The sequence below is a fragment of the Pelecanus crispus genome, chromosome 1, assembly GCF_030463565.1.
Source record: "Pelecanus crispus isolate bPelCri1 chromosome 1, bPelCri1.pri, whole genome shotgun sequence".
NCBI classification, from domain to species: Eukaryota; Metazoa; Chordata; class Aves; order Pelecaniformes; family Pelecanidae; genus Pelecanus; species Pelecanus crispus.
In genome coordinates, this window is record NC_134643.1 from 92,334,648 (window position 1) to 92,361,005 (window position 26,358).

Sequence of the window (26,358 nt, forward strand, 5' to 3'; positions counted from 1 at the left end):
GCGCGACGTCACCCCCTCATCCTTCCGCTTCCCGACGGCCACAGCGACCGGAAGGGGCGGGGCCAGAGACACGGGGCGGGGGACCCGGTGGCACCGGGTCCGCCCGCGGGGTCACCCCCATGGCGGCGCTGGTGCGGGTGGCGGGGCGAGCCCTGCTGGGCCGGGCCGCGCCCCTGCTCCCGGCCGAGCGGAGCATTAGCGGCGGCGGCGGGGCGCGCTGGGGGCCCGTGCGGCCCGGCCTCCCCGTGCCCCTGTCTTCGCCCCTGGCAGGCCTCACCCGGGCCTTCCGCATCAAGGAGCCCCCGAAGCCCAAGCAGGTGGATCGATGGACGGAAAAACGGGCCTTGTTCGGGGTCTACGATAACGTGGGGATCCTGGGTAAGACACCCCCGCCTCCCCTCCCCGCTGCGGCCCCAGGGCAGGAGGGGAGGGAGGGCGGACCCACCTGCGGGCCAGCGGCTCCTCCAGCAGCGAGACGGCGGGGGGGGTGTAAGTGACTGGGGCCGTTCGGCCTGGGAGCCGCATCCTCCAGGGCCTGGCTTCATCGTCTCTGCTCTGCCCTCCTGTTCTCAGGTGGCTTCCAGATGCACCCCAAGAACCTCATCGTAGGGCCCAAGTGGCTGCAAGGCTGGCGGGGGAACGAGCTGCAGAGGTGCATCCGCAAGAAGCAGATGGTGGGAGATCGGATGTTTGTAGAGGACTACCACAAACTCAACAAGAGGATCCGGTACTTGTACAGGCGCTTCAATCGTACCGGGAAGCACCGCTAGGAGCAACTGTGGGTCCAGCACATGGAGTGTGGTTTTGTGGCATCATGGTTAGAATAAAGCAAGCTTTCACACAGTTGGGTTCCCAGTGCTTTCTGCAACCTTTGCTGTGCCTTTCTGGCCCAGACCCAAGGTCCTGCTGCTGCTCCAAGCCTGAGCTCCTCTGTGCCAGTTCTGCTCTCTCAATCATTTCTGACATACTTCTCACAGGCATCTGTTCCAGCCTGCATCCTGAACTTGGCCCGGGAGTCCTCTACTTTTTGGCCAGGCTTCTAGAATCCTTTTGGTCTCTCTGAGCTCCAGGATCTCACGTCCCACTTGACAATTTCAGTACACTCCATCTTAGGTTTTTCCTCATAGCCAAATTTTCAAGTTAGCAATGAGTGCCTGCCAATACCTCTTCTTGCTCGTTGCTTGTCCCCTTGCCATCCCTTTATCTGTGATTAATATTAAGCGTGAACGAGCCAAGTGTTAGTTGAAATGCATCAAAACCTGTCTGTAGAACAGGATTTATCTCTGTTTCACATTGATGATGATTTAACCCTGTACTAATGACACTTACAGACCAAGTAGCCTTCTGTTTATAATTCAGTGAGGCTTTGCAAAATAATTCAGGCACTTAACTGTTTTAAAAAACTCTAGCTTCTAGTTTTCCATAACTGTTATTGGTTCCTTTAGAGGAGAAGTTAACGGTGAGTCTAAGCTGGCATCCCTCTAGTCCTGCATCACAAAGACTATTGTATACTTCAGAAAAATCTGTACAATGAGCTGGCATCTGCTTATCTCTTCTCCCTTAGTTTTAATTTGGCTGACTTTTCCTGTCACAGAGCAACGCTACTGTGTCTTTAAAAGCATTTGGTCGGAAGCGGCAGGGAATGAAAATAACTTTCTTCAGGTCTAAGCCTTAGAAAAGTGAAGCCAAAGTCTCTGTTCAAGCAGCTAAAGTCCATGTTCTCAGGAGCAGGGTGGCAGACCTGTGGGACTCTTGCCAAAAGGTGTTGTGGATTCAGGAAATGTGCACAGATTCAAGCGAGACTGAGCAAGCACCTGGAAGAAAGCAGCTGAGGGTTATTATGTACTTAAACCACAGATGTAGCAAATCCTTGGCTGAAAGTATGTCAGAAACTGGAAAAGCATCAGAGAAAAGTATCTTGTACCCTTTGTCAGCTCTTAGTCACTAAGCACCAACTTGGCAAGGGTTCTGTGGACCAACAGTTCCACAAGCTCTATCTTCTGTTATTGCAGTGATTACTGGGACAGTCCTGAAACTGTGGTGGGAAGGTCACCAAGCTACAGAAGCTTCTTCCAAGACTTGTCCCTTCACAGCTTGCCTGAAGGCACAGCTTAAAAGCATTCAGTTCCACTGAGGCTAGTGCTAGGTTGCTCCTTAACCCTCAACAGTCCTATATGCAAATCATCTGGCCCTAGCTGCAACCCTCTATTAAGTCTTCACCTTCCTCATAGCCACAGTCTTTTGGCTCCCAGGCTGTAATTTAGAACGTCTCTGTCTTGTGTGTCTAGTAATCTATCAGATCCAACACTAAAAACTTTTACTAATGGCCTGCATCACCTTACGAAAGGGAACTGAAACTCAGTGTAGGTGTGAACCAGTCACTTGCTACCCTACTCACCACACCAAATGCTGGACGGAGGGACTTCTTGCTCCACTGCGATCCTCCCTCCCTTTTTGTCCCGAATCGAAGAGTCCTCCCTTCTGATCCAGCAGGCTTCTCAAAATCTTTAGAGGGGGGAAAAAACCAAACATGTACCTGTTCTTGGGGCTGCTGCTGGAGCCCAATTTCCCCCAGCAGGCAGCGGAGGCTCCAACGCAGCTGCTTCAGGGACTCGTTCACGTTCCCTTTTACGCTGTGCTGTACGGTGGAAGCGGGCCAGCAACTCCATATCTTAATTGCAGGGACAGCGGCTCAACCAGAGCCAACAAACGCGCTACGGCGGCGGGGGCTGTGGAGGCGCTCCGCAGCCCCCCCCGTAACGGCACCGGCACGGGCCGGGCTCGAAGGGGAAAACCGGACGGAGCAGGTGACGGCGTTCAGGCCCTGCGTGACCTAAAACGGAGCGCGGCGGCGGGGCCGGCGGGTCCAGCGCCAGGCCGCGGGAGGGTCCCGGCGGCCGCCCGGGCCGTGTCGGGGCCGGGGGAGGGTTCGGAGGGTCCGCAGGGCCGCGCCCGCCGTTCACCAGCCCCTCCGCAGGGGGCAGGGCGCCGCGCGCCTCGCGCATGCCGAGCGCGGGGGGCGGGCTCTGCTCCCATTGGGCGGCCCCAAGGGCGAGCCACGGCGGGGCGGGGCTTCTCCCCTCGGAAGTCCGGAGCGAGGGAGGGGGTGGGGCTCGGCTAAATCCCCATCTTCACAGGGCGCCTCGCTCCGGCAGGGCCGGGGAGCGCTGATTGGCTGCGGAGAAACCCAAGGGCGGTGATGATTTGCTGCTCCCGGCGAGTCCTGCTTGCGACCACTTCTGATTGGCTGTTGGCTCTAGGGGCGGGGTCTCGTCGCGTATAAATTCGGGGACCCGGCAGCGGCCGTACTGGCCCGTAGCTGTGCGGTGGGGGAGTGGAGCTGCCTGCTGCGGCGTGCCCGGGGGTCCTGGTCCGGCTCAGCGATGTGAGTGTCCGCCCGACAGTGGGTGGGCTGCGGCGGGCGCGGCGTGGGGATGGATGGAGCGGGAGGGAACGGGCCAGCACGGAGCCCGCGTCCTGGCCGGTGGCGGTGGGGCCGAGTGGCGCATTGCAGCAGCCGCAGGCAGTGCTGCCCGCACCACCACCACCCCACCCCCCCCCGCCCCAGGCGGTCCTGCTTCGGCGCCCACCGAGGGCCTGCCCGGTGGGGGGGTGGGTGTGCGTGCGTGGGCCATGCCCCACCGGTGATGCGCAGGGCCCCGGGCTGCTGCGCCCCCTCCCAGCCGGCACCAACCTGGCCGGCGGCCACCGCTGTGCCCAGCCGCCCGGGGGCTGCCGTGTGCCCGTCCCCCCCCCGGGGCGCCGCAGCGCTGCCTCCCCGTCAGCGTGGCCCCGGCCCCCTCCCTCCTCCCGGCGCTTGCGGCACGCTGCGGGCCGCCTGCCGGTCACCTCCGGGCTGCTCTCGCCCCGCTCCCCGGCCCCCGGGAGGCCGCAGCGCCGGGCAGGGTCGCAGCCGCCAGCCCCCCGCCCCGGGGCTGGCCCTCCCCGCTGCCCTCCTGGGCCTCTCTCGCTCCGGGCTGTCCCCCGAGCTCGCCCGGTCCGGGAGGGCGCGGGCCCTCGGGGCTGTTGCTGACGCCGGCCCTGCTGGGGGCACTGGGGTTCAGGTGGATTTTGGGGGGGTGTCCTCTGTCTTGAGCAGCTGACTGGGTTTTCTCCTTGCCCTTATGTGTGTGTTTCCTTAGGTCTGACCCAGCTCAGCAACCTGTTCCCGGGGCCCCAGAAGGGGGAGCCCCTGGTGGGGGCCCCCCCGGGCCACCCCCCAATACGAGCAGTAACCGTCGGCTGCAGCAGACGCAGGCCCGAGTGGAGGAGGTCAGTAGCTCTGCCAGCCGTGCTGGCTTCCCCTCGGCTGTTGCTGAGGGGGGTGGATGCTCTTGTCGTGCCAATACCAGAAATACATTAATGATACTCAGAGTATGATGGCAGACCTGTAAAGAGCTTGGAGGAGAAATGAAATCCCTTTATGTTTAAAAGCTGCTTAATTCCCGATAAGACCTCTGTGGAGCAGGACTGTTAGATTTTTGGTACCTTGTGTCGTGCATCTGTTATGGAAATAAAGCTATACAGCATCCAGAACAGCTCTTAATCCCCCCTTCAAGGGAGCAGTCTGTGTGCAAGGCTCAGTGCGTGATGTGCAGGGAACCTTGCCTGACTTTCCAGTGTCAGTGTACCGTGGCTGCTGACATGCAGTAACGCCTTTATGCCTCACTGGGGCAGCAACATGTAGATCCAAATTAATCTTTGCAGTTATCAGGGAGTGAGCATATGATTACTCTGAGGTGGGTGGCTTAGGCTTGCTGGATTTGAGAGCTTTTAAAAACAGGTGAGAATGTGGGGCTGAGGACCTGGTTTAAGTTTACTTGAACTGATACTTTAACAGGGGGTCTAGGGTTTTTTCAAAGTAGGCAATGACTTGAAAGCCATTTCATATCCTGACCTTTTTTCTTTGTTTAGGGCTTTCACTTGATAGTATCTTAGTGTTAGTTAATTGGCCAAGTTACTGCTCTTACTTTTTTGACTTGCTTCACCAATACAACTGCTGCTACTATTCTTTCTTCTGCAGGTGGTTGATATAATGCGTGTAAATGTAGACAAGGTGTTGGAACGAGACCAGAAACTGTCAGAGCTAGATGACCGGGCAGATGCACTTCAGGCTGGTGCCTCACAATTTGAAAGTAGTGCAGCAAAACTCAAAAGGAAGTACTGGTGGAAGAACTGCAAGGTGAGTTTCCTAGTGCCATGATCTCCTTCATTAGAAGGAAATTGGGCTAGTTGTCTCCTGCAGGGCTTTGAGAGGATAGTTGGGGCTTAATAACTCTTTCAAATGCCTAGGATTCTTTTGCTGTGGAAAAACTTTGAGGCTTTGGCTGTCCTACCTTCAGGGTCTGGCTTATGTTCCCTGGGAGTCAGGGAAGATGTGAACTTGTCAATCTGTTCTGAGTATTATTCTTTGACAATCTCTCTCTCCAGATGATGATCATGATGGGAGTGATTTGTGCCATTGTGGTGGTGGTGATTGTAAGTAAGTACCAAAAAGCCCAAGACCAAAGGTGAAGAAGCACCAACTGTAGAGTACTTTAAACTCTTCCTTGTTGGTTTGTGATCTGGAGGGTCTTGGTTGCATAAGTGTTAACTTCAGTCCTTGGGGAAGGGAGGTGGTGGTGCTGAAACTCCCACACTTACTGTGGAAATGGTATGCTTTACATAGTAATGGAAGGAATTGGGGGGGGCCATCATTGTGGAAATGGGAAATTCTGTCTGCCAGGTCAGGTGAACCTGTAAGTATGAGGGGCATTTACCCTGGAGTGGGTGGGTTGGCAAGTCCCTTCCTTGGTGGGGGATTTGGAGGTCTCTGGGGGACCTTGGGTGTAACTTGCCCTTTTGTTCTTTCCTTTTTTTTTTCCTGTTGCTTTGTCTCCAGTCTACTTTTTTACTTGAATGTAGCTCCTTCAGTCTGCAACCTACTGTCCCCTGTCACCTTGCCTGTCTCTTCTTGCCCCTGAATCTTTCCTTCCTTTCCTTTCCACCTAGCTTCTTCATTGATTTCTTTATTGGTTTTAATTTGTCTCCTGTATAGGACTCTGAAGCACTCTACTGAACATGGTTAGACTCTTCAACAGCTGCTGCAGCTTTAGGGAGGGTCATCTGAGTTTAGAGGAAAGGGAAGTAGAGGAGGAGTGGGTAGCTATTACTCTTGCTCTTCTGCAGGGAATTTTTGTGGTTTATTTTTGGGTGTGAGCTTGTCATATAGTGCCTGTGTGGACTCTAGCAAAATAAGAATGCCTTAACGCAGTGCCTTTGGGTATGAAAGACTTTAGCATGTGAGATTCTTTAGCGTTCTGCCTAAAAGAATGGCAGCATGACTTAAGCTTTTCATTGAGCTTCTGAAATAAAGGCTAGTTTGTGTTGGTCAGTGACTGTGAGCCATCTGACTGAGCTAGATGTGGCCATCTAGATTTCTCTAGCCATGGAGAGATAAGTACTTAAACTATTCTGCCTGTCCTTATTTTCAGATGGCATGCTGTCTGAACATGGCCATTTCAGTTATTATAAAGGAGAGCCTACATGATTACCTCAGTCAAGTGCAACAGACTAAACACAGTTAAGTGAAAGGAGTTTTGTTACTATCTAAAAGGCATGTGGAGGAGTAAAATCTCCTGCCAGAAGGAACAAAAGAACAACAGTAAGGAGTCTGGTGGGGGGTGTTAAATATTCCTTTCATCTATGCAGACACAAGCCAGGACCCTGTGGCTTTCTACTGTCTTGTAGCTTTCTGGAAGACTTTGGGGTAGTGGCAGAGTGGGAGTGGGCATTTTGCTTTTGTGTTACTGGGTTGGATGTCAAAGGAAGTCCACTACATAGCAGATGGAGGCAGAGGAGACTGGAGGTATTCCAGATGAGACTGAACGAGCTGCACAGCTTCCTGATTACGAATACCTGTTCTGTTTCTGCTACCACAAAGTCCTAACTTTCAGCAGGAGCTAGAAAATAGTTGGAATGGTTAGCTAGGGATTCAAAGGGAAATGCTGCTCTGGGCATGGGTATTGCAAAGTGACATCAGATGTCCCAGTTTGGCAGCTTAGATCTTTGGAGATCTTGCCTATCAAACTGAAATCCTCATACTTGCTATGGGTTCTCTTGAATTTAGATCCAAGATCGTCTCTACTGTAAGTAAATTTGCAGCATGGAGTGCTGTGGCTTTCTGTAAACAACCTCCTTGTTCTTCTCCTTCAAAAATAACAAGAGCCCTGAATTGCTTGAATGTGTTGTCAAACCTGGGGTTAAATGAGCTGCTCTGTTCCTCAGTTTCTGCAGTCTTCCGAGGAATGTGCATCTTTTCTTATAAGCTGAGCTGTAGCCTGTAATCTAGACTGGAAAAAGGGCACTCCTTTAATTTAGGAAGCTCTACCTTGGTTCTAGAATACACTGGGATCTGTCTAGGCTTAAGATGACGCCAGGAGGCAGGGGAGAACATCACTGGAGTTCCCAGATGGGAGTGAAGTACAAAAGATGAGAGGAGCAGATGGTTTTTTGTTTCATTGGGTGTGCTGGGGAAGCCCCTTTCCTCCTCACAGGGCATCTGGGAAGGGGCTAGGTTTTGCATGCTCACTTCCATGCCCCAGCATTTCATTTGCGCTGAGTTCATCTCCCTGCAATTCCATCCCTCTCCACCTTGGGTGAGGGCAGAGATGAAGATCTGGAGTGAAGCAGCCCTCGTCCCCTGAGCACTCCCCTAATTCCCTGTGGAACTGAGATGTGATGGACGGTCAGAAGTGCATCTACTGAAGAGGAGCCAGGGCCTGCTTGTACTACTTACTGCTATCATTTTAGGGGGTGGGCATATGAGCTTGAGGCCCCCAGACCAGCAATTCTCTTGAACTCTTCTAAACAAGCCTTTGGTGCCCCATTCCTCCTGTTCCTCTGGGGGCTGAGGTCCCCCTAGGCTGTCTCTTCCATTTCTTTCTCTTAGGTGTTGTATGTTGCCTCCTCTTCTGCTCCTTTTCCCCTCCTTTGTGTCTCTATGCATGGGCAAAAAAAAATCACCAAGGCCCTCTGAGTAAAAGCAAGGGACTCTGCTGTCCACAGCATTACAGCCACTCACGCACGTGCAGTTTATTTCCTTCCTCTATAAACACAACTGTAATCTCCTGTGGCATGTTATAGTAATCAGCTCATGTACTTTAAATGGTCTCTAAGAAACACAATTTACCACCTTACTGAGTCTGTCTGGTCTGTCAGTGGGTGGGGAGGGGTTGGGATGCCAAACTCTTTTTGGAACTTTTTTTTTGTCACTTCCATACTATACACACACCCGAAGTTCTGGCCCTCAAAGCGGTGGGTGGTCTTCCATTGCAATGATGGTAGTTCCAGTTGTACTGGAACTGTGTGCTGGACTGACTCTGTGGTAAGTCTGCAACAAGATGTATGGACCGGCAGCTCTGGGGGAAGAGGCTGCCCAATCCAGCTCTACTTTTATCCACCAAATGTCCAGCCACTGTGTAATGCATGGGGAGGTAGTCCCCTGAATGGGAAGTTGTGTTGCTGATGGCTCTAGTTCCTTGGGCTGTGCTGCATTTGGGTTTCAATAACCTATCCTCAGGTCCTTAAACCCAGAAAACCATTCTCCATTGGTGTTGGGACATGTGTTCATGATCCCAATGACCTCCAAGAGTAGGATGCTGTTCACAGCATATCTTGGAGCATGGCTGGAATAAAGGTAAGTGCCCCTTTGTTTTGCTTCACTGTACACTTGAAATTCATTAAAAAAAAAAATTACGGAGTTTTGTCCACGAGATGCTTGTGCCCTCATATCTGCCCCTGCTGTTATAGACTTTGAATTGTAAAACAGTACTCCCTGTGGCTTGTAGTTCCCTTATGACTGATCTTTGTTCAGTCTTAAACATCACCAAAATCATACCAGAACAAATGTATGGTCAGTGGTGAATCTAGAGCAGTGCAGCTAGGCTAATTCTTTCAAAGATGAAAGCCTTCCTGGGAAAGGAGGGTGTCTGGACTGGCTGGTGGATTAAGGCAGCATGCACAGTCTAAACTTCAGCACAGATCAGGCCTGCACAACCTGAATGAACTAGTTATGTGCTACAATTCCTGCCAAGTTATGTGTTGTCTTCCTGTTGGTTCTCTGCCTTGTTCATGTAGGGGGGTAAGAAAAACTCTTTCTTAGAACAGATCTGTTTGCAGACTGTTGACTACACAGTGTCTAAGTCCCTAGCCAAACCTAGGGACTTGAGTGCTCACTCTACAAAGCTGGCCAGCTGCTCTGCAGCACAGAGCTGGGGCTGAACATGCTGCTGAAAGTTGCCCCTGGGTTGTGCCTAACTCATGAGTCACATTGTGCAAGTTTGCAAAAAGAGTTGCATGTCTAACCATAAATCCTCTGGTAGGTGTTTAAAGTACCATGCTCTGCTGGGAACTCACCTTCTGAGGTGCCATCCTTCAAAGCAGCAGCACTTCTGCTGCTCCTGCACAGTCTGTTATCCTGGACAAAACATAGTTTTAACTGCACTAAAAGCAAGGCCCAGGCTTTGGCGGCGTAGTTCTTCATATGTCTAACTAGAAATTCAAGCTCTGCCTTTACATGTGCAGCTCCTGTATCAACTGCTTCATCCCAACACCTTCAAATTTGGTGAGGGAAAAGCATCAACTATACTGCTCTTAAATTGGTATGTGTTAAATGTTCATGTTTCTAGATGCCTAGATGTCTAGAAACACCACCATGCACACTAAACCATGACCCAGAGTACCACATCTACCCATTTTTTGAACACTTCCAGGGACGGTGACTCCACCACCTCTCTGGGCAGCCTGTTCCAATGCTTGACCACCCTTTCCGTGAAGAAATTTTTCCTAATTTCCAACCTAAACTTCCCCTGGCGCAGCTTGAGCCCATTTCCTCTCGTCCTATCGCTAACTACATGGGAGAAGAGACCAACACCCACCTCAGTACAACCTCCTTTCAGGTAGTTGTAGAGAGCAATAAGGTCTCTCCTCAGCCTCCTCTTCTCTAGGCTAAACAATCCCAGTTCCCTCAGCTGCTCCTCATAAGGCCTGTGCTCTAGACCCTTCACCAGCCTTGTTGCCCTTCTCTGAACACGCTCCAGCACCTCAATGTCTTTCTTGTATTGAGGGGCCCAAAACTGGACACAGTATTCCAGGTGTGGCCTCATCAGCGCCGAGTACAGGGGAACAATCACCTCCCTGCTCCTGCTGGCCACACTATTCCTGATACAAGCCAGGATGCTGTTGGCCTTCTTGGCCACCTGGGCACACTGCTGGCTCATGTTCAGCTGGCTGTCTACCAACACCCCCAGGTCCTTTTCGGCCAGGCAGCTTTCCAGCCACTCTTCCCCAAGCCTGTAGCGTTGCATGGGGTTGTTGTGACCAAAGGGCAGGACCCGGCACTTGGCCTTGTTGAACCTCATACAGTTGGCCTCGGCCCATCAATCCAGCCTGTCCAGATCCTTCTGCAGGGCCATCCTACCCTCCAGCAGATCGACACTCCTACCCAGTTTGGTGTCATCTGCAAACTTACTGAGGGTGCACTCAATCCCCTCATCCAGATTGTTGATAAAGATATTAAACAAGGCTGGTCCCAAAACTGAGCCCTGGGGAACTGGTCACCAACTGGATTTAACTCCATTCACCACAACTCTCTGGGATTGGCCACCCAGCCAGTTTTTTACTCAGCGAAGTATATGCCTGTGAAGTGACAGAGGTCCCTGCTCTGTCGTATCCACTGGGGTTGGAAGCCTTAACTTAGTGAAGAGAGGCAATAATGCGGGAGTAAAGAGGTTTTATCTTTGTTCTGACCTCTAAGCAAATAATTACTCTCCAAGAGATGTAACAGATAAGGATACAGGTTTTGCAAAATAGGCAACTCGGCTGTGTCTGTTGAATACTTGAGTTCAGCCCAGTGTTTCTTCCAGGTTACCTACAATGTTTCCTCTTGGAAGAAGTAACTGGTTCCCTTCACAAAACCTCCCCTGTTTACAGGCCAAAATAAAGTTGACCTCAGCCTCCATACTTCTGATAATCTTTGACCTATTTTTTTGCCAGAGATAAGAGTTATTCAGAACAGCCTTATTTGCTCCCCAGGTTTCCAATATGAACAGCCTCATAACATCCTTTCTTTCAGTGCATAGACCCACTAAATGATTCTTGCAGAGGCAAAATGACTCACTTTTCATGTTCTTGCTGTCCAGGCTTCTTTTCCAAAAGCTCTTGTACTATTGGTGGTTTTTTTTATTATTATTATATAAATTTGCCATGATCTCCAGATACTAAGCTTTTTTAGTTCATTGCCTTTAAGCATATACTTGGAAGCTGAAGGCACTTTCCTCCCTTGTGCTCACAAGACCCCTTTTAAATACTGTACATTGGTAAGTATAAAGAACTGCAAGACTGAACACAGCCATCCCTCTGGTGTATTCCTGATCTCGGTGGTTCCCCTGTGTCCTTTCACAAACAGCACTGCTGCCTTTTCCATTTTTTGATGTAGCACATCTCCACCCCTTAGATTTTATTGAACCTGTTCCAAGAGCCTGGTAACCCTTTCCTCAAATTCCTTCTAGGTTTGACCTCAATCTGTGCAGACAAACCTTGCACCTATCTGTCCAGCTTCTTTAAGTACTCCAGCAAGCAGAGTTTAGTTGTTCTAAATGTATTGCTTATTTTCTGAAGTGGTGGTTTTCTCATTTTCTAGCTTCTCTAGACACATACACTTATGTTGTACTTCCATGCATGTCCTCTATTATCTTAATTCTTATGGAAAAAAATAGTTTCTGTATCTGTCAAATTGTGACTGTCACACTTCTAAAGAACAAGTTTCCAACAGATAGCGGGGTATGCCTGCCTGTGGCTCTCTGTCCTTCTGTTCCCTGCTTTCTCAACCATCCTGTGCTTAGTTTTTGTCCTTCCTGGAGGGGCCGGCCCATTCTTCCCTTTCTTCCAGTACTTCTTTCCATTTCCCCAATCCCACTACACTCTAACCTTTCTCAGGGATTCTCAGATCCTCCAAATTAATCTGATCTCACAGTTGGAACCCTCAGAAACATCAGTGTCCCTACATTTCCCAGACTGTCTGTATCCCTTTTCTCTGCTAGCACATGGCTTCCAAATGCTCTTTGCCCTCAAACAATTTGCAAATGTCTGCCACCACTATGGTCCCACAGACACTGGGGCCCTTTATACCCTGTCTCTGTGGGTTGTTCCACAAAAGAGCTCACCTTTCTTTCCTTGTATTTCAGCAGCACCAAACACTTTCACAAATCCTCTGCTATTGTTTTTAAGCTCCTAAACACTCATCCCTCTTCTTCCTCTGTAATTTCCCCATCATATAAACCTTCCTCTTTCTCATCCTCATTCTTCTTAAGTATGTGGAACTACCCACTTCTGTGCTGCTTACTCCTGCAAAACAAACCACTCTAATACTCCAACTTACCCACAAAATGACCTTTCTTCTTCTGCACTTCCCTTCCCTCTTCAAGCACTTGTATTCCTACTTCTCTGCCTCCCCCTGCATGACAGATGCTGCCCATCCAAAAAGACACAACTTGCTTTTCTTCAGTGTCCTATGACCTACAGTAGCTCTTTGCATGTTTCCCATGTCCTCCAAATAAGCGCGCTATGCTTCTACCATACCTATGATAACCATGCATTTACATCCACTCAACTGTCTCCTCTTATGCAAATTCACCCCAGATCTCAGACCTTTAATTTGCCTTTTGCTGACCAATGAATCCCTCTAAATGCACACTTTCTCCCCTTTTCTGTACTATTTCACACTCTCAGTGAAACACTCCATTTTGTGCACTCTTGCTCCAGCACTGCTGGACTTGCTTCTTAGAATCATAGAATCATATAATCATTTAGGTTGGAAAAGACCTTTAAGATCATCCAGTCCAACCATTAACCTACGCTACCAAGTCCACACTAAACCAATCAAGGGTAGACTAGACTAAACCATGTCCTGAAGTGCCACATCTACCCATTTTTTGAACACTTCCAGGGACGGTGACTCCACCACCTCTCTGGGCAGCCTGTTCCAATGCTTGACCACCCTTTCCGTGAAGAAATTTTTCCTAATTTCCAACCTAAACTTCCCCTGGCGCAGCTTGAGCCCATTTCCTCTCGTCCTATCGCTAACTACATGGGAGAAGAGACCAACACCCACCTCAGTACAACCTCCTTTCAGGTAGTTGTAGAGAGCAATAAGGTCTCTCCTCAGCCTCCTCTTCTCTAGGCTAAACAATCCCAGTTCCCTCAGCCGCTCCTCATAAGGCCTGTGCTCTAGACCCTTCACCAGCCTTGTTGCCCTTCTCTGAACATGCTCCAGCACCTCAATGTATGTCTTGTATTGAGGGGCCCAAAACTGGACACAGTATTCCAGGTGTGGCCTCATCAGCGCCGAGTACAGGGGAACAATCACCTCCCTGCTCCTGCTGGCCACACTATTCCTGATACAAGCCAGGATGCTGTTGGCCTTCTTGGCCACCTGGGCACACTGCTGGCTCATGTTCAGCTGGCTGTCTACCAACACCCCCAGGTCCTTTTCGGCCAGGCAGCTTTCCAGCCACTCTTCCCCAAGCCTGTAGCGTTGCATGGGGTTGTTGTGACCAAAGGGCAGGACCCGGCACTTGGCCTTGTTGAACCTCATACAGTTGGCCTCGGCCCATCAATCCAGCCTGTCCAGATCCTTCTGCAGGGCCATCCTACCCTCCAGCAGATCGACACTCCTACCCAGTTTGGTGTCATCTGCAAACTTACTGAGGGTGCACTCAATCCCCTCATCCAGATTGTTGATAAAGATATTAAACAAGGCTGGTCCCAAAACTGAGCCCTGGGGAACTGGTCACCAACTGGATTTAACTCCATTCACCACAACTCTCTGGGCTCAGCCACCCAACCAGTTTTTTACCCAGCGAAGACTACGCCCGTCCAAGCCATGAGCTGCCAGCTTTCCAAGGAGAATATTATGGGAGATGGTGTCAAAAGCTTTGCTAAAGTCCAGGTAAATGACATCCACAGCCTTTCCATCATCTACCAGGCAGGTCACCAGATCATAAAAGGAGATCAGTTTGGTCAAGCAGGACCTGCCTTTCATGAACCCATGCTGGCTGGGCCTGATCCCCTGGTTGACTTGCACTTGCCTGTTGAGTTCACTCAATATGAACCTCTCCATAATCTTTCCCGGCACTGAGGTCAGGCTGACAGGCCTGTAGTTTCCCGGGTCCTCCTTCCAGCCCTTCTCGTAGATGGGCGTCACATTGGCAAGCCTCCAGTCATCAGGGACCTCCCCTGTTAACCAGGACTGCTGACAGATTATGGAAAGTGGCTTGGCAAGCTCCTCTGCCAGCTCCCTCAGTACTCTCGGGTGGATCCCATCTGGCCCCATAGACTTGTGAGCATCCAGGTGGCATAGCAGGTCATTAACTGCTTCCTCCTGGACTATGAGGGCTCCATTCTGGTCTCCATCCCTATCCTCTAGCTCAGGGGCCTGAGTACCCTGGGGATGACTGGTCTGGCTGTCAAACACAGAGGCAAAGAAGGCATTAAGTACCTCAGCCTTTTCCTTGTCCTCAGTGACAATGTTCCCCCCCCACATCCAGCAAGGGATGGAGATCCTCCTTGGTTCTCCTTTTATTGCTGATGTACTTATAAAAGCATTTTTTATTATCTTTTACAGCATTGGCCAGATTAACTTCTTGCTGGGCTTTTGCTTTTCTAATTTCCTCCCTACAAGACCTAACAAGATCCCTGTACTCCTCCTGAGTTGCCTGCCCCTTCTTCCAAAGGCGGTAGACTCTCCTTTTTTCCCTGAGTCCCTGCAAAAGCTCCCTGTTCAGCCAGGCCAGTCGTTTTCCCCGCCGGTTGGTCTTACGGCACATGGGGACAGCCTGCTCCTGCGCCCTTAAGACTTTCTTCTTGTTTTCAGCCAGACCGAGCTCACTATACACCTGTTGAGCTGGTAATTTGTGGTGTTGTCAGCCTACAAGAAGTGTAGGGATGTTCCTGGGAGGATCACCTGATTTCTCCCAAGATGGCAGTTTTTGCACCGATCCTTGGGACAGGGAGGGCTAACCTATTTACCAACTTATATAACAGCTTCATGTTTGTACAGGCTTTTAACTCTGGATTTACAGCTACCCAGAATGGGGCTATTACTTTGAGTTCATCCGTCAAAGCCCATTTTTTTTGCATTTTAACACTTTTACAGAAGAGAGAGGTAATATGGTGCAAGCTTCCCCTAGGGAATACATCACCTTCTTCTACAGCTATATTTCTTTATGACGTTGAAGAGAATTTAATGTTTCAAGTAGTTATGCCTCTGATTAATCTTCCTTTAATTACCCACTTAACTATGCATGATGCAGGAGGTTACATCCATTTTATGGATATCACAAGGTACTGCGTGATGTGAAGAATTGTGTCTTACTCTTCGCATATTCCAGAAAGATTGTGCTCAACGTATGAATCATCGTACATTTATGGTATACAGAGACTGTTTTAGATGTTGCACCTGCTCTTTCTCCTTTCTTGACTTGGAGGTGATTTTGTGAAGCAAACAGCTTTATGTGTCCAGTGTCAGGTTTTTACCTCATTTAAAATCTCCCATAAACACAGAAAGTGGATTTTTTTTTTCATGTTTGTAGAAGTCCTGATTTTTTCCAGTGGGGGCCTCGCAGGGGGAACACATGTTCCCACACCTCTAAGTGCCCGTGGTTGCAGGGCTCTCCCTTCTGCCGGGCTGCCCCACTTGCTGATGGACACCCCCTGAATTGCTGGCTTCTATTCCCAGCAGAGAGACATTATCTCCTCTTTCAAACAAGGGATATCAGCTGAGCACTGGGATAAAGTTTGAAAACCCACGAATATTTGTGTAATAAAAGAATATAGTGTTCATGTCTGTGAGGAGAAAGAAAATCACTCTCTGCTGGGAACTGAAAAGTGCATTTAAGTAATCAAGGCAAGAGCAGTATAAGCAGCATGTGTTTAACATCTCAAAAGGAAGAATTAGGCAACAGTTTATATACTGCAGTAAAATCCTCCAGCTTCCCAAGGGCAATGCGTCTACCTTAATTTTTAAAATATCTGAAGGTTTTCTTTTGTTATGATTAACTAGTTTTTAAATTCAAAGGAGGCTGTTTGCAATGTGATTGGGTACACAGTACCACAGGTCTTTGCCTGAACTATACGCTTAAATTCTGGTATCTGTGTTTGTGTCCAGTCAAGTGGATAATCCTGTTTGTTAAGGACATCACCCTTGCTCTCTTGATACCACATAAAGTGCTGTGCAAACACCATTGAGGCAGAAGGCTGAGTATTTGTAAAAAGTAGTATGGCAAGCTTACTGCAAGAAATAAGATGGGTGCTCTTATGTGAAGATCCCCAAATTAGTTCCTGGGAAGAGGACCATCTTTGTCCTGGCCTTGATTGCCTACGCGCTCCATTCCAATAGGCTAAAGCTTTCCCTGAAAGGATCTTAGATTAAAGCCTGCAGCACTTCCATGCTTCACAATCCTCAGCAGAGCCTCTGTGGGTGAACCAGAGAAGGGATGAGTGGAGCAGAGAAGGCACTGCATGACCTGTGCTATTCTGATCCTCTTTCGCAGGATCTCATGGCAGCAGAGATACTGTTTGGGATGTTTGTGAGGGTGTGCATAGCCACTTTGTTTCCATGTAGAGATCAATTTATCCTGAACGCTCTGGCAAACAGTCAAATGGCTGAACATACGTGTGTATAGTGTATCACAAGGAAGGAGACTGCTATACAGCTAAGATCTACCAGTGCCACACAGGCAGCTTAAAAACAGAGACCTTATTTTGCCAGGGGTGTTTTGTCCCAACCTGAGAGTGACAGCAAGCATCAACCACCTCTCCAGACTATTATGCATAATATAGAAGAGACTATGTCAGTGGCTGTCATCTCTCAGGGCTATACAAATAGCCTCTCCTATTTGGGGGGGGGGGGAGGAGAAGGTTGGTAGCTTGGTCTTGGGATCAGAGCTGGACATTAAGAACTATGAAAGAGCAACCAGTTTCCAACCTTAGGGAAAGCTTAACAAAGCTCAGCCTGTTGAGAGACTTATACCCCAGCTGAGACTCCATTCCTGTCCCTTGTCATGCCACAGAGGAGGCCAGTCACGCCTGCCAAACGTTTAATTAATGACAGACCAGAACTGTGGCAGCATCCTTGTTGCAGGGAAAAGAAAGCGTGCATGCACGTATAGGTGTGCACATGCAAGGAGTGTAAGGAAACCAAGTGGACACCTCCCCCATACATACACTAGATCAACTCTCATCCCTGGTGATCCCCAGAGCAATAGTATTTTATGAGATCAAAGAATTCACCTACAGTAGTGAAAGCAATGAACCCAGGCCAACCACAGTGCAGTCTTCTGCTATGGTTCAGCTAGAGCACCCCAGAAAGAAGGAAATGCAGGTCCCACAGAGAAAGTGGGCAGCCTCTGCTCCAACTGCCACTCATCCAAAGTGTGGAATAAGCCACTGCCTCACTCGTGTCCCACCTCACCATCCCTGCTTGGTCCACGTGGTTCCAGGCTGTTGTAGGATGGCAGCATGGTCACTACAGCTTCAACAGTGAAGCGGTGTGGCGTGCTGAGACCTGGCGCCTCATCTTGGAAAGCAGCATTATCGTGACTGTTTGGAGGGGATCCCGGTGGAGAGAGCTGCTGCCGGGAACGGAACCAGCGTAAGACCAAGATAAAGGTGATGGCGATGAAATCCAGAATCAGCTCTGCAAGCTCCATCACAGACAGGACAGAGGATCCAAACCAGAGACTCCACTGGTTCCCAAGCTGGGACAGCAGAGTCACTACCTGCAAGAGATGGAGAAAGGGCAGTGAGGACAGCCCTCGTTCAAGCCTTTTGCCTCCCTGCCTGCTCCCACTAGCAGTGCCCCAGTGGTGCTGGGGGGTTCCTCCCACCCTGCCACAGGAAAAGAGACTTGATAGCCAGCAATGCTGCTGGAACAAACACCTGCCAATATGGAAGGACATCATGGGGGAATGGGTGGCTAGGGAGGACGTGGCAGTAAAGTGTGTACCGTGAAGGCTGGAGACTCCCCACTAGTCTTGTAGTTCCACTCCTCAAAAAAGATATTCACTTTGGCAACTCCATTCCTGTAAATGAAAGATGGGGCTCAGTAACCCCAAATCTGCAATCCCTGCTTTTCTTCACCAAGCTTAATTGTCTTCTCTGTCCCCGTCTGCCCCTTGTCATCCTCACACATATACCACCCAGAGGCTTTTCCCCATCTCCGCAGTTCCCTCATTCTGCAGAAAATACAATCTTTGGTATTTACAATGCACTTCTGAGCCTGCACTGTGAAACCAAATGTTTGTGGCATCCTACATTGGCTGAGTACAAGCTCCTGTGTGGCTCTGCTTCCCACTCTTCCACTAGCCCTTACTGTAACTCCAGACCACACAGCAGCCACGTGGGGCTTACTATTTTCATATTAGTGGCTGACCCTTTTCAGTCTCTTCACTTGGATTCCCAGTCCTTGTTAAAGTCTCAGTTTATCTCTACTCAAATCCACTGGCCTTGGGTCCCGTGCCTAATCCCATGCCTAATGTCTTCCCATCAGTAATTTAATCTTAACTCTGACCCCCTGACACACACACTCCACTGGGACAGTTTCTGGTTTAGGGGCTCTCACCTCTTGGATGTGATATTGTATTTGTTCTGTTGTGAAAGCATGTAAAAAACCCAGTCCTGAAATGAAAGTGCAATAAATTGTATTACATGATCACAGTCACCTCCTGTAGGTTTAGTACCAGTTGAGGAAGGACTAAACAGGAGGTCAGAGCAGTGCTGGGGAGTCAGGAAACCCTCTCCTTACCTCTGAGACAGCAGAAGGCCAGCGGGAGTATCCAGCTGACAGCTGGTATTCTGTCATTCTGGAAGACAAGAGGCCATGTTAGCTGTTGAAGCTGTAGCAGTCACAAGGCCAGGTCTCTCAATCCCTGGGCACACCTGGAAAGTACCCCCCCTTCCTGAAGTTCTGCCCACTTCCCACTGAGCTCTTGCACAGTCCTCGGGAGCTCACCCCCGAGCAGACATTGATGGTCCTCAGTCATTTTGGCTTCCTGATGAGAGAAATACCATTTTGTGTTGCAGCTCAGCTATTGACTCAAGGTTTTGCCCTGGTCAGCAAACGCTTTCCAACACCTCTAGGAATAAAGAGTTCCCAGTCTACCTGACCAATGATCAAACTTACTTGCAAGGTTTCCGACATTTGTGGAAACAGCCCAACACGTCAGCTTTGAATTCAGCCAGGAGTTTGTAATAGCAGTAGCCTGAGCAGCAGAGAAAGTAAATCCAGGTAAGCTCACAGTATCTGTATACAAAAGGTGATGTGTAACAGCAAGGGGAATCCAGAGATCGTTTCCTTCAACAAGCTCAGAGAGACTAACCATCCAAGACAAGAGTGTCTTTTGGATGTCCCACACCAGAAAGCTCACTGAAGACAATGAGGAGACGTACTGGGACATGAGGTGGACCAAACAGGTTCAGGTGGGCATGAGCTTTACTATTCCTCCTGTCCACTTACCCCAGGCTACGTGCTTTGTGTAGTCACAGTACTCTGCTCCAGCGGGTAAGGGATAGAAGTAATATGCACAGCCACAGCGCTCTACCATGTTGAGCTGAAAGCAGGAGCGAATGCAGACCTGGGAGGCATATGAGGTGGGAAGGGCTGAATAAGGGAACCAAACCCACTGCAGCCTGTATCACATCATACTCTTCACAGAGCCCATGGACAAGCGTGGCTGTTAGGGGACCGAAGCATTTCAGGGAAGTAGGGAAACAAGCTGGCACGGGACCAGTGATAATGAGTTACCTGTTCGGTGTAGCGGGAGGAGTACAGATTTTGCACTGGCACATCACTGCCATCCTCTGTGCAATCACTGTAACTGCCCCCAAGACGCACAGTCATCTCCTAGAATATCAAACAGTCATTACACAGAACAACTGACACTTTGCTGTTCTCTTTCTATACTTCCATGCCACACGCTGCTTGTCCATCAGTATCTGCTCTTTATGCTTTCCTCAGGATACCAGCTCCCCCTGCTTTCCTTCATTTCATTGCTCACTGATAAATTGCAGCCAAATACTTCTCATCTAGTCCAGTAAGCTGCTCTTCCTCCCCTCCCTTCACTCCATGTGATTAATCCCCTCCCTTAAACACATGCTGGGTCCATGACAACCCATCTGTATCTATCCACCAAGTTAAACCTCCCCCATAACCTCACATCCACAGCTCTTGCCCCTGCTGCTTCCTCACCTTTCTCATGCTGATGGAGGTCTCGATACCCGGACGCACATTGAAACCCCCATCATCCATAAAGGCTGGCTCATTCTGATCGTGGACCATGACCCTGGCTCCTGTCACCGTGGACAAGAGAGGGATGAAATCATTCTGTTCGGTGCGCACCACCAGGGAAAGACCTGAGGGAATGTCCGAGAGCAAGAGAGGTCATGGCTGGTCATCATGCAGGACAGGAGAGCGAGCAGAATAGTTAGAAGTGAGTCCATAAGAGATAAAGGAAGAGAAACATCAACCAGGGTTGCATCAGAGCTGGGCAGCAATGGAGGGTGGCTGGAGGGAGGCCAGAGACAAAGCTGGAGGCTCCAGGAAAGGCCAGAGAAAACTGCATTTCTTCACTGTGGCTTAGAAAAAGCAGAACAGGGATTGAGAGAGATTTCATAGAGAGACTCAGAGCTGGATGGAAGAAAAGCCTGAAGATTGGGCCTAAAGAGGTTTCAGGGGGTTTGGGAACACAAACAGGTCAGTTGCTGGAAACACGAAAGTGGGGAAGGAGGAGATGAAGACCAGGCTCTCAGGAGCACAGCACTACAGCTCAACAGGGGACTTCAGGAAGGGCCGGCACAGGTCCAGAGGGAGCAAGGAACATAAGGATCAGACACTGCTGGGAGAGAGAGGAGAGTTCAGTGGGGCAGCAAGGGACAGCCATGTCCATGAGACAGCCATCTCCACATGGGTGAAAACAGAGCTTGGGCGAGACAGAGCAGGGCTGCAATCTGCCACCACCAGTGTTAAGCCCCGCAGGATGCCTGTAACTCCTGGGGAAAACAGAGCTGAGCTACTCACCAAAGACTGCCTCTCACCCACCGTTATTGATCCCAGGCAGCGAGGATGTCCACAGGCTGCTGCTGTTGTCATTAAAGGTATAGCAGTTCCCATACAAGGGATGGTGGAAGTGGGTGTAATTCCTGAGATGGGAACAGAAACATTCAAATGGGGTGAGAAGGGCTGCGAGATCAAGGGGAAGGGCTTTCTGAAAGGAACAACTCTGTTTTCCATCTGCAGGGAGAGGGGCTTACAGCAGATGGGCAGTATTTGTTATGTAAACTTGCCCAAACAGGAAAAGCAATTAAAATGTGCTGTAAAAAATGTCCTGGAGCTGGACAGGTTTTTACACCAGGTTTTTCATACTGCTAACTCCTGAGAGCCCAAATGGGTTTTAGCAGCACTAGCAATTACTGTCTTATCTTCCTAATATTGACAAAACTTAGCTCTTCCTACTCCTTTTCCTCCCTTGCTGATGGGTTTCATTCCACTGCGTCTTTGGGGCTTTTTGACCAATATTGTCAGGAGAGAAGTGGGATATTTTCTTACTGTGTTTTTGTAACAACTGTCTCTTCTCCTCCTCCTGTATGTGGGCTGATATGTCCCACTTTACCACTGTAGAGAGTGGAATAAAGAGACTTCTACACTGTATATCTGTACCCACTCTGGGGTTTGTACTAGTATAAGAATTTAATTTGTGTGAAATCCAGGAAAAGGAGAAATTCTGAGGTCCATAGTTTCAGGTCACAGAAACTGTGACTCTGGTGAGCACAACCCACAGGAAAGACTCAAGAAACATCATTTGAGACAACGGGAACTGAACAAGGAATGATCCCACTTTGGGAAAGAGGTTCTCTAATGTGGGTTTCTTGATTCCCCTCGGACCCAGGCACAAAATAGGGGTGTTTTCAGGAAGACTCGGTGGGATGTTTCCACCACTTACGCCTTGTCACACGTTGCTTCATTGAAGCGGCAAGCATAGATGAAATTCTCAAAGTCAGACTCGTCCAGGGCTTTCGCATCAGGCATCTGCGCCAGGATATTGATATAGTGAAAGCTGTACCATTCCCGCACGGCATCCACCCCTGAGGAGTACGCCTGATGGAAACAGTCCTTGTTGTTTTCACTGCACTGAGAAGCAGAAAAACAGTCGTGTCAGGGAAGTCTTGTCCAGGAGGCGAGGCTGTGGCTGTGGATTAGCTGTGCTCCTTCAGCATGGGAAGAAGATGAAGCCAAGGGAGTGGAAGAGCTTTGCAGGGCTCCTGCGCTTGACCAAAAGGCAATCAGCAGGATGGGGAAAAGCAAAACCAAGGCAGCTCCTCAGTGGAAGGGAAACACCAGGTGAGTGAGCACGGCTGAGTAAAACCCCAGGAGGCAACAAGTCGCAGTGAGGCATGCAGAGTGATCTACAGCACATAAATTCTACGTGGTATAAAACCAGGAGCTTTAAATTCTTGCATGGGGAGCCCTTCCTTCAGGGTGTGTCCAGAAAAACGTTTGTGATCCTCTGGGAACTCCAGTTAACTGGCAAGCGATTAGCTTCAGTCTTTCAGTGCTTTTTTAAATGCAAACGCAGATACCCTAGGGTGAATAAGCTGTTATGTAGGAGCAAATGCGACCATGACCACATTTCACGTGGCCCACAGCCATCCAATACTTTCCCCTTTACTATTATTGGGCAACACTGTGGTTGATGTTAATAAATGGCTCTCCAAAGGCAACTGCAAGGCTGATGTAGCCTTCAGGAAGGACAAGGTTCCCAGCCCTACCTAGGAAAAGATGGGCACCGACATGGACAAGTCTCCTGAGGCCCACATGGACAGGGACAGGACTTGGGGAGCAGGATTGCACTGGGCAAAGGATTCAGCTCTACCTTTATCTGTCATTAGCAAAAGCCAGTGCAGCTTAGTCAGACTTCTACGTAGGGAAGGGCAAGGCCAAGGGTCTAACAAGACAGAAGTAGCTAGGCAGAGACTGGAGTGGGTAGGGGACAGGATATCTAGGGATCTCACCAGAACAAAGCCAATTTTCCAGTCGTTCTTGTCCACTGAGGGACTGTTCTCTGGCAAGTTGACTAAGTTATCCCGCTTCTGCCGTCGCAGCGGATGGCGCTGGACATGATGGAGCAGGCTCCTTGAGCTACGCTTTCGTGTGGACAGCGTGGTCCAGTCACTTCGTGCCAGAGACATGTTGTAGTCATAAAGGTCTAGCAGTGTCTGATGGGTGATTTGGTCCAGCTCATCCAGCTTCTTCCGGATGGCGCTGTATCTATACAGGGGGTGGGGAGAGAGAGGAGCCTGCATGTTTAGGGCTGGATGCACATAAACAGCTCTGAATAAGACATGCAGCAAAGTTTGCTGGGGTGATTCAGGAGATTCCTGCTGGCAGCTGCAAATCCAACCCCTTGCTGGAGGCTACCATCCTTGCAGGAGAAAAGTAAATGCATCTGCTTTTGCCCTGTGGCAGTTTACAGTGCAGCCTGCTAGCATACACCACCAAGTAGAGCTGCCTAAACTAACATGCCTTACTGTGAATGCCCTGCAGCAGCAAAGGCCTGTGAAAAGTGTCCTTTCCGCCAGCACTGTTACTGAAGGGGACGGTCAAGGACCACAAGGAGAGCAAGAGCACATGCTTTTATCCTATGCCTGTAAAAGTCAAGGCAGTTGACAGCTCTGGGAGTCTATTTCTTACCTGTATGGATTGAGGGTGCACAGCGTCACGGCTGGGAAAGTCAGCCTGTCGGAGTTAAGGTTGAGGTTGAGGTTGACAGGGTAGCTGAAGTACTCCCTGTAGAGGATTCCAAACTGCCAGTACATTAAGCCGAAGGTGAGAAAGAAGAGAACAGACCAGAAGGCTGTCTTCATCTTATTCTTTTTGGAGCACACCAGGCGGATAGCCCCATGGATGGTTGTGTTGCTGCAGAAGAACTGGAATAGCTCCTGGTAGGAACCGTAGAATTCGATGAGACCCTCCCGCTCCTCTTCTTTCTGCTGCTGCTCCTCTTCTTGCTTACATTGCCTCGTTTTCTCCCCTTCTGGCATCTTCCCTGTCTTCACAGACCCACCCTACAGCACAAACTCAGAATTAGGGGGTAGCCCTGCAAGAGCGTGGCTCCAGGAAGCCGTGCCCGGCGCAAAAACTGGCTCTGCATCCCCGCCTTCCCAAAACCTCGGCGCTTTCGCCCCCTCCTCCCTGACCCCCATCCCAGGCTGCAGATCCCCCGCCGTCCATGCACACGCTGCCCCCCACCCCAGCCCTCCCCTCCCACAGGTAAAAGGGGGCAGATCCTCCCCCACCGAACAGCCCCCGCTGCCCTCCCACGGCTGCGCCCCCGGCCCGGCCCGACCCCCCCCCCGCCCCCCGCCGGGGCCGCGGCACTGACGCCAGGCGCCGTGCCCATGGCGGGCGGCGGCTGCTCGGGCCGGGGCCGGGGCCGGAGCCGGGACCGGGGCTGGGACCGGGACCGGGAGCGGGATTGGGGCCGGTGCGCTCTCCCCGAGCGCTGCCGGCTCTCCCGCAGCCTCCCCGGCTGGGCTGGGACCGGTTCCTTTCCAGTTCGAGCCAGCAACGCGCCCGGCTCCTGCCCTGCCAGCCTCTCCCCGCCCGCCCCTCCCTCCTTCTCCTTCTCCTTCTTTCTCCTTCTCCTTCTCCTGCCCCTGCCCCTTCCCCTTCCCCCCGGGCGTCGCTCCCGGGGAAGAAAAGCCTCTTTAAACTCTCAAGTGTCCGCGGCCGGGCAGAGGCGGCCAGGGGAGCGGGGACGAGCCGGGGCGGTGACCTTGGCGGCGCCGGCGGGGGTCAAGGCGCGGCCGGCGGGCAGCAGGGCCCCCGCGGTGCGCCCCGAAGGGAGCCCTGCCCCGGCCAGGTACGGCCGCGGAACAGCCTGTCCCTCCTCCTCCTCCTCCTCCTCCTCCTCTTCCTCCTCCTCCCACCCCCTCCGGCGGGGACGCGGCGTCCCAGCGAGCAGAGGTGATGCCGAAGGGGAGTTGGCAGCGCCTGTCCCAAGGGCAGCGGGCAGCTGCGGGCAGCGCCAGCCGGCCGGGACCCCCCCCCCCCACCCCGCCCCCCGCACCTCCCGGGGGGGGCAGGACCCTGCCCTGCCCACGGATGGGGTGCGCACGCCCGCGCGGTGAGGGCTCGTACGTGGCTTTAGTCGCCAAATTTTGCTTTTCAAGGGCAAAGCCGAGGTCGATGGAGAGTTTTGGGGTGAGTTTTGCAGGAGGGCTGGGGCTGGGGCAGAGAAGGCTGGCGGCGACTCGGTGATTCACATGAGGTAGCATCGCCTTTGTTGGTTCATTAACTAAAGAAATCTTTAGCATCTAGAACTACCTGTCCCAACCATGAGTGGGAACATGTTTCACTGATCTGTGCCTGGGAAATGAAGGCCTCCCGTCATTACCCAAAGCCCTGCAGCGTTTCCTCAGGCCACAGAAATGAACACCCATGCCCGAACGTCGCCAGGAGTCCCTAACACCCCTGTGCCGTTATAAGTGTGGAACCTCCTTCCCAATCCTTTCTCCAAATGATTTCGCGCAAATGAGCTCTGTCTGAGGTTTTCACTTCTTTCTTTCCTCTGTGAGTACCTCCTTCAGATCAGTCCTTGTTCAGAGTCATCTGTCACTGAATTTCAATCCTTATTGGAGTTAGCAGTGGTTTTGGTTAGTGATCCAAAATACACAGACACTTTTACCTCTTCATATTGCAAAATACCATGCTTGAAAATGGCAAGAAGTACACTTTTGAGGCCGGCAGTTAAGAAACAGCGTGCCAGGAACAGCCTTGTGACAGCTGCTCGTTACAAACCTACAGCCACAACTTCGAGCTTTCCTCTAGCTCTGTCCTGCGACAAAAAGCAAAAGCATTGTTTCTTCTGCAGTTCTAAACTTAATTGTATCTCAAGTAATTTGTGTTGAACTTCTGTCAAAGATGAGTTGCAAAAAGTGGGAGGGATGGGGGGAATGAACTAATCCTGTATCAAACGCCTATGACAAAGCAGCTTCCTCGGAGCACTAGAAATGCCCTTCTAGGTCCGACCGATGGTCCGTGCAGCTCCGTACCCCATCTGGGGCAGTGCCACAGGAGACGCCATTTAGCGGAAGGATGTGAGCTCTTTTTACTTGTGCTGTTTGTGTGTTTTACACACTCAGATAGACCTGGAGAATCCCTGAAGGTGCACATCAGCCTTTTGAATCAACCTTGTAGCCTATGTCTTAAACTCTGTGAACATATACAAGAGGTACTAACGATTACGCAACATCGGCGGTTACAAT

The 26,358-nt window shown here is 50.7% G+C and overlaps 3 protein-coding genes across 5 annotated transcripts; 2 read left to right on the plus strand and 1 right to left on the minus strand.

Annotated features, from left to right (window-relative positions):
- Window positions 1-119: 119 nt before the first annotated feature.
- On the plus strand, window positions 120-843 carry MRPL51 (mitochondrial ribosomal protein L51). Its single transcript, XM_009486487.2, has 2 exons — window positions 120-378; window positions 574-843. Exons 1-2 carry the CDS (start codon window positions 120-122, stop codon window positions 768-770), a joined length of 456 nt encoding a protein of 151 aa, XP_009484762.2. The 3' UTR covers window positions 771-843.
- Window positions 844-3,342: 2,499 nt separating this feature from the next.
- Window positions 3,343-11,305, plus strand: VAMP1 (vesicle associated membrane protein 1). Of its 3 annotated transcripts, none has more exons than XM_075721815.1 (5): window positions 3,343-3,385; window positions 4,143-4,272; window positions 5,024-5,182; window positions 5,431-5,482; window positions 11,273-11,305. In XM_075721815.1, coding segments are annotated over exons 1-5 (357 nt in total). In that variant the 5' UTR covers window positions 3,343-3,383; the 3' UTR covers window positions 11,287-11,305. The 3 variants fall into 3 exon arrangements, with proteins under 3 accessions (XP_075577930.1, XP_075577938.1, XP_075577921.1); XM_075721823.1 differs by lacking the exon at window positions 11,273-11,305 and adding an exon at window positions 8,561-8,612; XM_075721806.1 differs by lacking the exon at window positions 11,273-11,305 and adding an exon at window positions 6,474-8,162.
- A 6,184-nt stretch (window positions 11,306-17,489) lies between these two features.
- Window positions 17,490-24,147, minus strand: SCNN1A (sodium channel epithelial 1 subunit alpha). Its single transcript, XM_009484181.2, has 12 exons — window positions 23,783-24,147; window positions 23,104-23,359; window positions 22,035-22,222; window positions 21,134-21,234; window positions 20,285-20,448; window positions 19,841-19,939; window positions 19,553-19,670; window positions 19,220-19,298; window positions 18,842-18,899; window positions 18,659-18,714; window positions 18,044-18,119; window positions 17,490-17,816 (listed from the first exon to the last, which is right to left on the minus strand). Exons 1-12 carry the CDS (start codon window positions 24,130-24,132, stop codon window positions 17,490-17,492), a joined length of 1,872 nt encoding a protein of 623 aa, XP_009482456.1. The 5' UTR covers window positions 24,133-24,147.
- Between the last annotated feature and the right edge of the window lie 2,211 nt (window positions 24,148-26,358).